At 51.6% G+C, this 14,390-nt stretch overlaps 4 protein-coding genes across 4 annotated transcripts; 2 read left to right on the top strand and 2 right to left on the bottom strand.

Annotated features, from left to right (window-relative positions):
* Positions 1 to 3,106: 3,106 nt before the first annotated feature.
* Positions 3,107 to 5,042, top strand: NCS57_01313000 (Amino-acid permease inda1; the record flags this gene model as incomplete). The annotated part of the gene is made up of 5 exons (XM_053062779.1): positions 3,107 to 3,339; positions 3,401 to 3,562; positions 3,618 to 3,771; positions 3,823 to 4,051; positions 4,108 to 5,042. The coding sequence occupies 5 exons, from the start codon at positions 3,107 to 3,109 to the stop codon at positions 5,040 to 5,042; spliced, it is 1,713 nt and encodes a 570-aa protein (XP_052907674.1).
* Positions 5,043 to 5,791: 749 nt separating this feature from the next.
* On the bottom strand, positions 5,792 to 6,484 carry NCS57_01312900 (uncharacterized protein; the record flags this gene model as incomplete). Its single annotated transcript, XM_053062778.1, has 3 exons — positions 5,792 to 6,159; positions 6,211 to 6,311; positions 6,402 to 6,484. The coding sequence occupies 3 exons, from the start codon at positions 6,482 to 6,484 to the stop codon at positions 5,792 to 5,794; spliced, it is 552 nt and encodes a 183-aa protein (XP_052907673.1).
* Positions 6,485 to 7,352: 868 nt separating this feature from the next.
* Positions 7,353 to 8,375, top strand: NCS57_01312800 (PKS-ER domain-containing protein; the record flags this gene model as incomplete). Its single annotated transcript, XM_053062777.1, has 1 exon — positions 7,353 to 8,375. One exon carries the CDS (start codon positions 7,353 to 7,355, stop codon positions 8,373 to 8,375), a length of 1,023 nt encoding a protein of 340 aa, XP_052907672.1.
* Positions 8,376 to 9,666: 1,291 nt separating this feature from the next.
* NCS57_01312700 (uncharacterized protein) lies at positions 9,667 to 12,168 on the bottom strand (the record flags this gene model as incomplete). The annotated part of the gene is made up of 1 exon (XM_053062776.1): positions 9,667 to 12,168. One exon carries the CDS (start codon positions 12,166 to 12,168, stop codon positions 9,667 to 9,669), a length of 2,502 nt encoding a protein of 833 aa, XP_052907671.1.
* Between the last annotated feature and the right edge of the window lie 2,222 nt (positions 12,169 to 14,390).

Below are 14,390 nucleotides of genomic sequence, written 5' to 3'. Positions count from 1 at the left end.
CTCGTTTTCAACGTTGTGCAGACAGGCAACAACCAATGGGGACACAAGCGCTGAGACATACCTTTCTGAGGAGTGTGGCGATGCTGACATCCAACGTATGCCCAGACATTTCCCCACAAGATATCAACATTCAAGTCTTACAAGGAACTCAAATAGGCAGGTAAAATCATTGTGTGAAAAGAAGACCTTACATTCATGCGCGAAGGTCCGGATCCCTCAAGGACCGATGATCCGAACGTTCAAGTATAAAGAGTACAGCTCTGCCAGATGAATTCAAAAGGACAATCCAGCACCACCCTCACCTCGACAATCTCACACAAATCAACTTCTCTACTCAACGCCTCTTCCACTTTCAACATGAAGTTTTCTGCTCTCACTATCTTCGCCCTGGCCTCTCTGGCCGTCGCCGCTCCCGCCCCCGAAGCCGACGGAGACATGAGCCTTTCCGACGTCACCGACTTGATCAAGAAGGGCGAGGCCAAGGTTGAGATTGCTAATGCAAAGGAATGCAAGTACCGCTGCTGCAACAACTTTGGCTGGTGCCCTTGCTGCTAAGTTCCCCCAATGGTGGGCTTGATGACAATGCGCCATCTTTGAGGTATGAAAAATGTCAATAACCCTCCTTGCATCTCTCTAAATTCTGACATAAATAAGCATTATATTGAGCTCAGTGGTCGGTGAAGTGCTAGTGATGGTGGTGCAAGTGTTTTTGGGATGGTCTTATGTTCTGAATGTCAGATAGCAAAGCATAGACAAACAGTCAAAAAGCCAATGCCAGTCTCGATGTTATCCCCGCTTTTTTCTTCCCCTATCCCTTGACTATGAATGGGTTTTTCATGTTCTTCTATCACAATAGCATCCGTACCATTTTCCTCTTGGTTCAACCCATGTTGTCGTCATTCGATCTTCCTCGCGCAAAGGCTATTTCGTACTTGGTGGTGGCAAGCCAGTTAAATTACACGAGTGTCATACTTTTCCCCATATGCCCTGGTCGATAGGGTACTATCGCCATTGCACCTAACTAGTCAGCGTTTCAGCTAGTGCCCTACTGTTAGATGATAGTGAGCCCTCGAGCGATCCGTAGATGTGGCTAAAACTGGCTGAAAGTGGCGAAAGTGGCTTCGGGCGAGTACCTTGCCACGCTGGTCTCTGTTGTGTGGCTTGGTCACCGTTATCACTCGAGTGGCTAAACGCTGATAAGAGAGTAACGTGATAGATAAAAGTGACTTGAGGCAAAGTGGGTTTATAGTGGGCCATGCAAGTGTTTCTTATCTTTCATCGCCCGCAGCTCCACAAGCCACTCCACAAGCCACTCCACAAGCCACTCCACACTCGAGACCACGCACGTGGCGCGAAAGCGAAGGGGCTGTTGTATCCCAGCTTTCGAGGGATTCATGTTGTGAGAATGAGATGCACACAACAGAATCATACCCGTTGTGTATTATTCTGAATTTCAGACAATTAAAGCCTAGGCCATTAAGAGTATTCCACAGTACCTACCCAATGATTGGACTTTTCTTTCGCTTGGAAAGGACATCAATCATCACGAGTAAAAAAATGGCTGGGGTGCAGGGTAGCGGAGGATTGCGTCATCAGCTCACTCCCCCCATTCATCGATTCTGCCACTCCGCTGAGCGATGCAGAAGAACAGAACTATTTCGAAAAGCCATATTCTCCGACAACGCGACATCTATATATCTGCAAGATTCAGCGGTCTTCATGCCCTTTCTGATCAGGCCCCCGATCAAGCTTGTCGCACGACATGGAGCTTCCTGGTTAACGCCAAGCCGTCAAGTCGCAACGCCAAGCGCCCAGGCCCTGCCAAGCCTTCGATCAGATCTATTGAGCCTCAAACTACACAACATCATTGAAAGAGCCAATGCTAGTCATTGTTACAAGGCGCAACTACAACATTGTATATGTTGTATGTTTTATATCCTCTCAAAGGCAAAACGCGACCATCTTGTTACCCGTCACCACCCTCCCGGGCTTGCCGCGAATCGAATCTTGCACACCTCCGAGTCGTTCAAAACGGCAAAACCTTGACACGGATACAGCAGCGGGATGTTTGTTCCATATCTCCGGGCCCGACTCCATAAATAAACGAGACCTCCATTCGACATTGCGTCGTCTCGAGACCAACACATGAATCCTTTCACATTCCTCCTTGGGAAACCAAAGTAAAACATGACGGGACCTTTTGAAGAAATGACACGCCCGTGTCTGCCTCGGCAAATTAACCTCTGATAAGACTGCAACCGACAACCCAATTAGCGTCCCCCTAGGCATCTCCGCGTCGTATGTTATGCGCGGGGTTCGCACTAGTGATAAGACCGGCCGGTTAGATCGGCTCCGTTCGCTGACCCAGGTGTGACACACGGCGTGCCCGACTGATACGCCATCTCGCGTCGATCGAGATACCGCAGAGATACCTGAACCTGGTCAGTTTACGTGGGAAAAGGGGGTCTTTTTACCCCGGACTGAAGTGTATCCCTTGGTAGAACCATGTCGGTTGCATTGCTGCAACCCCGTCATTCCCGAACTTGGTCAAGCCCGGGATAAATCGCCCTAGAAACTGACCCCCCCATTTTGTTCTAGAGCTGTTCTTTCTTCCAAATTCCCGAGATGCTTGATAGCTTCGCCAATTGCCATTAATGCCGCTGAAGCCATGTCACAGCTTAAAAAACAACCCGTACCACGTAAGCATCTTCCCCGAGTCTTCCAACCGTCTTCTCCCAGGCACGCGAAACAGCAGACACACGCGATCAACGGGGAGCTGATAGCCTCGCGACCTAACAGGTTAGAGCATACCCTGGTCATGTGGCGTAGTGCCCTTCTCTTCCGGCATAGTCTTGCCGCTTTATCCGTGTACGCCAGCTTCCCCCAGATCAGACCAACGATTAACTGTAATACGCATATTACGTACCTTTTTACTCTGGTCGTTGGGACCTTCCTTATTGACTTAGGCCCGAATAGACGTGCTATCTCAGTGACCATGCCTTTGCCACCTACGGGGGACGTTATATCTGGCTTCTCCCGCTGGTGATCGTCCGTAGCAATTTGTTTCGACTCAGTCAATCTTTTTTCCCTGAGCATTGAATTCACAATGGCAGACATCAGTCCCAAGAATGAAGCCCTTGAGGCTCAAGAGGGTTCCCCAAGACTGGATGAAAAGCCAGGTTCCAGTGAAGTCACCACCGAGCATGAGAAGTCATGGGCCACTCGCAATGGACTCACTCTCGAGTCCTTTACCGCCCACGAGGATCATGGCAAGGGATCGGTAGAACTTGAGCGACGGATGAAGCCTCGCCATCTCAACATGATTGCCATCGGCGGCAGGTAAGCACTCTCCCGACTCAATCAAACCTGGTCTTTGATTCTGGGTGCTAACTGAACCTAGTATCGGTGCTGGTTTCTTCGTCGGTAGTGGAGCTGCCTTGCAAACAGGTGGTCCCGGCTCTGTTCTTATCGGTTTCCTTATCATGGGTGTCATGATGTTCAACGTCGTCTATGCCCTTGGTGAGCTTGCTGTCATGTATCCCGTGTCTGGTGGTTTCTACACGTGAGTTAACCGGCGACAAACATTCAAATCACCAGAAGCACTAACAGATGTTCAGGTACGCCAACCGATTCGTTGATCCTTCCTGGGGTTTCGCCATGGGTTGGAACTATGTCATGCAATGGGCTTTCGTCTTGCCTCTGGAACTGACAGTCTGCGGTACTGTCATTCAGTACTGGGCTCCCACCAGCAACGTCGCCATCTGGATTAGTGTGAGTAGCCATGTTCAAGTGGAACTCGACCTAGACTAACACCATTTCAAGGTCTTCCTAGTCGTCATCATCATCATCAACATCTTCGGTACTCTTGGATACGCCGAAGAAGAATTCTGGGCTTCGCTTCTCAAGCTTTCGGCAACTGTCATTTTCATGATCGTTGCTGTTGTCCTTGTCTGTGGTGGTGGACCTTCTGACGGCATGTATCACGAATACTGGGGCGCCCGACTCTGGTATGACCCAGGTGCCTTTCAACACGGCTTCCGAGGATTCTGTGGTATGTATCATACAGCCGACCAAGGTTTATGAAGTGCAATATCTGACATGGAATAGGTGTCTTTGTCACTGCTGCTTTCTCATTCAGCGGTACCGAACTTGTTGGTCTCGCTGCCGCTGAAGCCAAGAATCCCGCCAAGGCCCTCCCCGGCGCCATCAAGCAAGTCTTTTGGCGAATCACCCTCTTCTACGTTGTTGGTCTTCTCCTCGTTGGTCTTCTTGTCGACTCCACCGACAAGCGACTGTTGAACGCTGGCAGCGATGACCCTAGCGCCTCTCCCTTTGTCATCGCCGTCGCCAACGCCGGTCTCAAGGGTTACGATTCGTTCATGAACGTCATCATCTTGGTTTCCGTCTTGTCTATCGGTGTGTCATGTGTGTACGGTGGTAGCCGAACCCTTGTTGCTCTCGCCCAGCAAGGTTTCGCTCCCAAGTTCTTTGCATACATTGACAAGTCGGGCCGTCCCCTTCCTGCCGTCACCTCCATCATCTTGATCGGCTTCTTGGGTTATCTCAGTGTGAACGGAAACGGAAGCACCGTCTTCACCTGGCTGCAGGCTCTTTCTGGTCTGGCTGCGTTGTTCACCTGGGGATCTATCTGTCTCTGCCACATCCGATTCCGACATGCTTGGAAGTATCACGGCCACACTCTCGACGAGATCCCTTTCAAGGCTGTTGCCGGTATTTGGGGTTCATACATTGGCCTGGGACTCAACATCATCGTTCTGATTGCTCAGTTCTACACTGCCATCACCAACCTCGACGGCTCCGTCGGTGATGCCGAGTCCTTCTTCGAGTCCTACCTGGCCTTCCCCGTTGTCATTGTCTTTTACATCTTTGGCTACATCTGGAAGAGACAGGGTTGGTTGAAGCTTAGCGAGATTGACCTCGACACTGGTCTCCGTGAGCATGACTGGGACAGCATCAACGCTTACCGTCGTGAGCTTGCTGCGGCGCCCGCCTGGAAGCGTGTGCTGAACATCATGTTCTAAGTTGTAATAATAGCATAGTTGTAGACAGTGTTCACTTCGGCGATCAAGCATTTGCTTGGCCAATCAAACCCATAGCATATTTCAGCATCTAGGTAGTCTATATTTAAGTTTAAATCATCTTGTATATTCTAGCCGTGAATATATTCGTTGTCCGGTCTAACTTTGAAGGGGTTGAGTGCGGGATCCCGGGCACTCGGGTATCCGATGGATACCCGGCCCCCACCCGCCGGAGCCCGGGAGAGTCTAATCGGTTGCCCGATTTGCCTACCTCCGGAGATGGTGAGCGTCTTGATGAGGATGAGGGAATTAACGTGGAAACAAGCTGGCCCAATGATCATGGAAAATTCGACTCTGTTCTGTGACCGTAGTGGAGAAGAGTTACGCATCCTGACCTGGCCAGCTGCCCAAGCCTCACCAAACCAGTCAACGAGTCTCCGCGGCTGTTGTTGAGGAGAATTTTGTATTCAGTGTTTAAATATGGCATAACTTTTAATGTTTTGTGAATAAGTCTATGTTTGTAGCATGACGCTACGACAAGCCTCTGCTTGAATCTGAGTTGGCCTCAGAAGACATGCTTGCCTCTAGAACTACATGGCTTAATAGAACACGTATCTTATAGCGCTCATATTTTCAATGGCCCTGCTGCTATTTTGTAGCATGATATACGAGGAACTGAAATTTGTATTCATGCAATCGGAAACTTTGGAGTTTATTTTCGCATCTTGTACAACAACCTGGCACTTCTAACCTTACTGTTGTGCGGCAGCAGCCTGTTGCTCTTCAACCTCCTTGTCAATAATAACAACACGCAGAATCTTGGCCAAGTCGTCTTCTGGGGTTCGAGACTTGACATCCAGCCCCTTGAAAGTATCCGTGCTGACAATGAGGTTTGCGATAAAGACACACTCTTCATCGCCAACGGTCTCGGAACGGACGTGGTGACAGCCTGGAGCCTCATACCAGCTCTCTCCAGGACCATAAATCTTGGCACCACTGTCATGAGAGCGTGTCTCGCCAGTTGCCGGGTCTACGTGAGCGTGGACCATCTGGTTGAGGACGTGACCGCGGATGACGGTTGCTACGACAGCTGCGCCGGCGTGAGTGTGAGGAGGCGTGGCTGAAGATCAGTCAGTCTTAAGTTTGTAATGGAAGAGAAAGTAGTACTCACCCGCATTTACAGGAGCCGTTACGGTGAGTCCGAGCCATGTTTGGCCGGGGATGTTGGGCGGGTGATGAACATGGGACACAGCAACACCAACGGTCGGTCGTCTGCACAAAGTAAGTTTATACTCTCAACGGCCTCAAATGTGACCAAGTGCATGATAATAATAGGAAAGAGTGTCACGGGAGTGCACTCACCCATCAACAGTCCACTGGCCATCCTTCTTGACCACATTCTGATCCTGCCACCGGAGGTTCAAGTCGACATTGGGAAAGTCCATGATGTTGATTGTTTGAAGAGTGCTGTTGTATGAAAGAATGAGGATTTAACGGCCAAAACAGCTGCTTTTATACACAACTCAATCCTCGCGGCTCTCTGCTAGTAGCTTGTTGAGTAGGCGGGTCGTTCGGGTATCGGGTATCCGCAGGGCGAATGTGTTGAGGTCCCCACGTTTTCACGCGTCAATCATAAGCACTATGAACGCCTAGCTGTGTTCCACAGTGTTCGGCTGACAATGCGGTTATGCGGGTTCTCATTTGACAGTCGCAAATCTATGCATAAGGGTGGTTGAGCCGAGTGACACTGGCAAATCCGAGCTCCTAGAAGGGCGGCTCGAGGTATCAAAACAGCCACAAGTCTCGATTCAGATGGTTTATTGATTACAATACCGTGACTCATTCTTTGGTCATAAGGAGGCTTCAATTTTCAGCTCCGGGTCAACCGGGCATTGATGACTTTTCGATGATGCAAAGAGGTGGGACGGTAATTGGCAGAGCCAGATGTGCCAAGCCTTGAGCTGTGGTTGGCAGATTACCGTATTGGGAAGACAGTGCTGACAGCACTGTTTTTACATGGTACGTTGCTTCAAAGAGGTTGTATTCACAAGACAAATCTGCGGAGGGTGGTTGTCAGCAATGGAATAACTCGGGAAGGCTATGGATTTGAGAATTAAGTACAAATAGACTCGATGGAAGCAGAGTTTAAAGAAAACAGGCACCAGCAGCTGTCAAAGAATGTCAAGAGTCATCTCCCTTCTGATCATTCCACGCCAAGCTTTCCCATCTACCTTTACTCGCGCTCGGCTTCATTCGAACCATCTTTTCAATTCTAACTTTGCCATCAATCGCTCTCAACCTATCACACGAACCATGGCTTCTCTCAACATCCCCACCACGATGAAGGCAGTTCTCCAGCCTGACAAAAATTCCCACAACCTCATCCTCTCCGAGATCCCAGTTCCTGTACCTACCCATCCTGAGGATGTTCTGGTCAAGGTGCACGCCACCGCCCCATGCAAGGGCGAACTCGACTGGGCTCTTTGGGCCCCCGACTTCATCGGCGATGACAAGATCCCCATTCCGGGCCAGGATCTCGCCGGCACAGTTGTCTCGGCTCCGGAAAGCAGCGGCTTCAAGAGTGGCGACGAGGTCTACGCTCGCATCGAAGCCAACCGTCCGGGCGCCGCGGCTGAGTACACTCTGGCGCACGTGCGGGAGCTTGCCATCAGGCCCAAGAATCTTAGCTGGGCTGAAACTGCAGCGACCCCAATCAGCGCCTTGACGGCATACCAATCCCTCTTCACCAAGGGCCCGCTGGATCCCTCGGCTTTAAACGGTGACACAGCCGCAAAGGAGAAGAACTCCAAGATCAGCCTTCTCATCACGGCTGCAGCTGGAGGAGTCGGCAGTTGGGCGGTCCAGCTTGCGAGTGCTGCTGGAGTAAGCCGTCTCGTCGCTGTGGTTGGACCAAAGAACGGTGACTTTGTCCGAGAGCTCGGTGCCACAGAGACCGTCGACTACAAGAAGCAGAGCATCGGCGAATGGGTTGCCGAGGATCCTGAGTCCCGGCAGATTGACTTTGTCTTTGACTGCATCGGAGGCCAATCGCTCGCCCAGTCCTGGTACGCGGTCCGAGAAGGCGGAACTATCGTTAGTGTGTGCAGTGTGCCAGAGGACAGCCGCCCAGCAGACGTGAAGAAGAACGTCCAAAGCCTCTGGTTTGTCATTACTCCACTTGGCAAGGACCTCGACATCATCACTAGTTTTCTAGAGGCAGGAAAGCTGAAGCCAAACATTGACAGTGTTGTCAAGTTTGGTGAGTTTGCCGAAGCCTGGGATAAGGTGGAATCTGGCCGGGCGAGAGGCAAGGTTGTTGTTGAGGTGTCCGAATGAGTATGAGAAGGAGATGTGAGTCTTAGACGGTGGTAATATGCTTGATGAAAGTCAAAACAGATTGATAACGGCCTAGGTAGAACTCGACCATGCATATCAATGGGTATACAAAAAGCTTCATCTGTATGAACAAACTTTGCAAGAGTTGTACCGCAGTTCTCAACAAACGTTCCACCTGGGCAGAAATATATATAAGTAATGTGATATGAGGCTTCTCCTCCATCGATGCCGTGCATCCTAAACACACCCATCGCAGAGAAACAAAATCGACATCCACCGTCCCGAAATCTCCACCAGAGAAAATGGGTGATACTTTAAGAATTGCTGGTCCCGAGTTGGCCCCAACTGAGGCGTCCAGACACTGCACGGATACGGAAGCATACAAAGCAGAAACACTGGAGTTCCTCGACAAGGCATGGGGAGATGAACAGTGGAAGCCTCCGGCCACTATCCCGCGCCGTGACGGTAGGGGCACGCCATCCCCCCCGAACCATCCCTGGACCGTGGGCGAGCTTGATGTGCTCAAAGACATCACCATCGCTGCCCTAAGCAGAGACAATTTTCCTCTTTCCGCGCTCTATGAACCCGGAGGAGCAATTTTCGAGGCCGCTGCTGAGTCTGAGCAGCCTCGGTGGTGCATCAAGGTTTGCGCCAGAGCGAGGCGTGTGGTCAGGGGGAGTGCAGAGCCGCGTCTGACGAAGAAAGAAGTCTTTGACATGGTGATGGCTGGTACCCTGGATGGTAAAGTCCAAGTGCGCGTCCCAGTGCCTTCAGGTGGGATGAAGATCGGCTGTCCGGAGCACCGTGGCTGTCTGTGCAGACAGCCAAGTCTCACGTTCAAGCAGCCTGTAAGCGACTTTGGGCTGTCGAAAAACTCGAGACGTGGGTCGGTTCCAGAGATATGTGACTTGGATGTTTTCTGGGATTGGCGTGGTTGATGAAGAGAGGTTTTGACTTGGGGAATGGGTATTCGGTTTAAGTCATGATTTGGTATTGAGGTTGCTACTATGTTGGTGGATGTTGGCGGAAGGGCATTGAGGGAGCGACGGCGTAACGGGCTGTGTTTTTAGGAACTGGCGAAAAGACTACCACAGATACGCCTCACAGCGTCTTGTTTGCATCGAGTTGAATGAACGTTGTTATTCTCATATTAATTCATGCAATAAAAGGTCAAGCAGACTCGCTTTACACGCAAAACTCTGTCTTGACATGCAACAAACACATCCCAACATGCTTCCTTCTTTGCAAATCCAACTGTAACCATATTTTCTTCCAAACCATTGATTCGTAATCATAGACGAGCCGAGAAGCTGGCCGTGCTAGTCTGTCCATAGGGACTCGACTCTGGCTTGTACAGAGCCGGATCCGCGACCGTCGCCTTGATACGGCGGCCAAAGTACTCAATCTCGACTGTGTCTCCGTCGATGACGTCCTTGGGGAGGTAGACGTACGCGATGGGCTTGCCAATGCTGTATCCGAATGCTGAGCTGGTGATGTAACCGACTGCTCGACCCTTGGCGAACACTGGCTCCTTTCCAAGAACCACTGAGCGTCCGTCGTTGATGATGAGACCACGGAGTCGCTTAGCAGCCTTCTCACTGGACTTGCCCTTAAGCGCAGCATGTCCAACATAGCCTTCCTTGCCAGGATGAATGGCAAACTCAAGTCCAGCCTCATAAGGGTCGTACTCAGTTGTCAGGTCAATGCCAAAAGACCGGAAGCCCTTCTCGATTCGTAGGGCGTTGAAAGCGCTTCGACCAGCGGCGATGACTCCATATGGATGACCAGCCTGCCAGAGAGCATCCCAGAGTCTCAAGCCGTTGTCGGCAGTTGTGTAAATCTCCCAGCCCTGCTCTCCAATGTACGAGAACCTCGTTGCAATGACGGGGATGCCCGCAATGACTGCCTTCTTGGTATGGAGATAGGGAAGAGCCCGCTCGCTAAAATCGTCCTTGGTGATCAACTTGATCGCATCTTGAGCACGAGGTCCCCAGAAACCGACACTGGCGAGGCCTCCAGTGATGTCGCGAACTTCGACAAATCGGTATGGAGACTTCTTGGTCTGAACACGAGCTTCCCGGGTAAAGTAGGCCAAGTCGACAGGGCCGTTGACACCGACGTGGAACAAGTCCTCCGAGAGTCTGGACACAAAGACGTCGCTGCGAATACCTCCATGGTCGTCGAGGAGAAGAGTAAATGTGACAGTGCCGGGCTTTCCAGCAACATTCGCAGTCGATAGACGCTGAAGAAGCTCTGCAGCACCAGGACCAGACACCTCAAGCCTGCGAATGGGGGTCATGTCGTACATGGCCAATGAAGTTCGTGTCTTCCAAGCCTCTGCCGCAGAGATGGGTGAATAGAACCTAGATGACCAGGCATCACGCTCGACGGGCTTCCACTCCTCAGGGAGATCCTTGATGAGCTTCTGGTTGGACTCGAACCAGTGAGGACGCTCCCAGCCACCACCCTCAAGGAAATAGGCGCCAAGATCCTGTTGGCGAGAGTGGAATGGGCTGACGCGTAGGTTTCGAGGTGACTCCTTGGGCTGCATAGGGTGGATAATATCGTAGACCTCGACAAAGTTCTGCGAGCATGTCTCGACAACATAGCCAGGAGAAAGTTGGACCTGCTCGAATCGCGAGAGCTCACAATCAGTGAGATCGAGCTCAGACTTGCCCGTCGTCAGAACTTGAGCCAGGGCTCGAGCCACGCCCGCGGAATGCGTCACCCACACAGCCTCGGCCACATAGAAGTTGTCGAAGCCAGGGGCCTGGCCAACAAGCGGGCCGTTGTCCGGTGTGAAGGACATGATGCCGTTGAACCCACTCGCAATCTCGGTCTCTCGCAGAGTGGGGAGAATCTCCTGAGTGAGCTTCCAAGCGGGCTCAAAGTCCTTGGGAGTAAAGTCGAGGCGAGATGGCATGTTATGCTCGGTGACGTGCTTGGGTGTCTCGCCCAACGAGGCGGCCACAACTGGCATCGGTCGGTGACCGTAGTAGCCGATACCATAATGGTCACCGTGCTCGCGGTAGTACAGATCCTGGTCCTGATGTCGCAGAATGGGGAGTCTCACGCCGTTGGGCTCTGGAACCCTGGCCGCCTGACCAGGTACGGGAGTCGTCTTGACGTACTGATGGCCCATGGGCGTTAGAGGGATGGGCACGCCAACCATTGCTCCCACCTCGACGCCCCAGAAACCAGCGCATGAGATGACAATATCGGCGGGAATGGTGCCATCACGTGTCACGACGCCTGAAACGTGACCGTCGGCGTGGTCGATGCTAGTGACAGTTGTTGAGCCAAGATAACGCACTCCGGCCTTGCGGGTGCGGTTGATAAGTTCTTGGACAGCGCGGGCAGCTAGTGCCAGACCATCGGTAGGAATGTGCAGGCCACCGAGGACAAGATCTTTGTTCAAAAGAGGGTACATCTCGAGACATCGCTCAGGGCTGATGAGATGCGCCTCAACACCAAATGAAGAGGCATATCCCTTCTTTCGCTTGAGCTCCTCCAAGCGCTCAGGGGTGGTGGCAATTTCCAAGCCACCAACTTGTCTGAAGCAATCAAGAGACAGAAGCTTCTCAACAGTGTACTTGGCGAAAGCGGTCATTGTCTTGGATGTGGTGGTCTGAAAGACAAGGCCAGGGGCATGAGAGGTAGATCCGCCGGGCATGTCCAGGGGACCCTGGTCGACGACGGTGATGTCTGACCAGCCGCGGGAGACCAGCTCATCGGCGACATTGACGCCGACGATGCCGGCTCCAATAATGACAACGCGTGGTGAGGGAGCCATTGGTCTTGTGTGTGTGAAGAAGGGGGTTTGTGAGATGAACCACACAAAAGAACGCTATTGACAAAAGGATGAAGGTTGAATTATATCCAAATAGCTTTTCCTTTCACAACTCCGCACTTGAACTAAAATAAGGTGGTCTCTCCCATGTCATGGTTCCGATAACTATACCCCTACGCCTCCGGTTGCGGGAGCGATCACGTGATCGGGATAGGAAGCCGTACGGGAGGGTGTGTCTCGACGGACGTCACCCTATCTCTCCTCGGGTGGCTAGTCTACTGTATGCGGGGGAGATAACGAAGAGAGGGAGGGGTGGTTCAGATGGCGATTCTCTGATCGTCGGGCATCAAGTACCGGTAGTCAAGGCCCCGTGCCGAGATGATAGGACGCGTGATATCTCCAGTCTCTAATGCATGCACAGCTGCAGGCAGAAAGACAGCTCTTCCAACGGCCGCTATCAGAAGTGCCATTCCAGATCGGAGTGGCTGGGGACGGCTTGAAGGTCCGAGCCATCTCACTATTCGTTCCTCGCTAAAGTCAGCTGCTCGATCGAGTTCTCCAACTCGGCGGGGGTAGGCCTTCACCGCAGTCGGAAGCGATAATCGGCTTTGTCTGACGTGCCGAGTTGCTGGTCAAGTGATGTTGCGGGAGCATCACTACTGTTTCGTCTCACCGCTTGGGTGGTAGTATACGGAGCATTGATGGTATCGAGTCCAGCCTGTGCACAGCAGCAGTGACAACACTATGCACAGGTAGTAATACAACACTGTTTGGATCAAAGCGCAATTGACTTTCTCGGTTACCTTTCCAATACCAATAGAGCTTACTGGCCCGACTTAACACGCTCTTAAGCGGCTTTTCCCTCCAATGATGCTAACTCCCGAAAGAAACACCGTTTTCGCAACGCCAGGCACAGTAGGCCCGAACGCACGGCAGATGAGAACGTCTTCTGACCAACCCTTTGTCATTGAGGCGCGATGGGAGTAAAAAAATGCCAAAAAGAGCCAATTAGTCAATAAAGGCATAAACTGCGATGAGAGAGATGTGCCAGACCACAATCTTCCAATGTGTCCTCGGAAACCTGAAGTCAGAGCGAGGCAGAATCGGCAATGTGGAGTTAGAGAAAAAGAGTATGGGTAAACTAATTTTGTAATATTTTCCTCAGGGTTCGAAAAGAGATCGTTTTCGGCACAAGGCAACGGAGAGGACTGGTCGCTCAGCTGGTTCCTGTTGCCAAGATGCAGATGATGGTCGTGATCTTGAGGGCGTTGATAGCATGGAGTTGTCTATTGACAAAATGGTTGTCCATAACGATCATTTTGGCAACGATTTGGCCGCTATTGCACCTCTAGTTTCACCAAATAGGTTTCCACGGGCTTTGAGATTGCTCCATGGAACAAGAGTGCCTTTGCACATGCCTCAAGGAGAGGGCAACAGCCAGTATGTAGACCCGATGAGGAGCGTGATAGGTGGCCAGAGGGGTTTCTAGGCTGGAGGCCGCTAATTGACCAAAGATGTAGATATGGAGTGACCGATTGGAAGTTTCCGTTCAACGTCGTGACGGAGGCGACGAAGAGCAGGGCGGTCGACACGGCACCATCCCTAGGATGTAAGATTTTGCTACATCGTCGCCCCGGATCATGAGAGGGTTTCTGAATCTGAAGGCCTAGGACATTAGCAGTTGTTTCCTCTCAGCAACTTGAACGGTACTCATAGGGTTTCGAGAACAGAAGGCACAGAGTGGTGCACATGGGAGCTGCTCGCAGTGGCAATGGCTACGGCTATACTCCAGGAGATCAGGCCTCAGGCAACCGTGACTCCCAGGAACCACTACTAGCCAGATGGGTAAAGTCTTCACACATGAGGGGCGAAAAGAACCCCACGAGAATGCTGATTTCTAGACAGACGACCCCCACGGAGTATGATGTGCAGATAAAGAATGCATCATACTATGTGGCCTCCAACAGGAAGTTCATTGACAATGCTGACGAATAGCGCTACTAGTGGAGGCTTCGGTAGTATTGACCCGGATCTGACAAATGCCAGCTCGAACAACAATCCAGCTACTCGTATCTAACTAAGCCATGGGGTTCACATATCATTTCCTATAACCCAACTGGTCAGCAAATGTCATCAAGGTTTCCCAGCTCCATAGAATGATGAGCCAGCAACATCACCAACCCGAACGCGAGGCGAATATGCCGCGCACCGAAGGTCCCGAGACT

The sequence above is a fragment of the Fusarium keratoplasticum genome, chromosome 11, assembly GCF_025433545.1.
Source record: "Fusarium keratoplasticum isolate Fu6.1 chromosome 11, whole genome shotgun sequence".
Lineage (NCBI taxonomy): Eukaryota > Fungi > Ascomycota > Sordariomycetes > Hypocreales > Nectriaceae > Fusarium > Fusarium keratoplasticum.
Note: the sequence above shows the minus strand (reverse complement) of the source record. Positions and strands in the feature narration are given on the sequence as shown.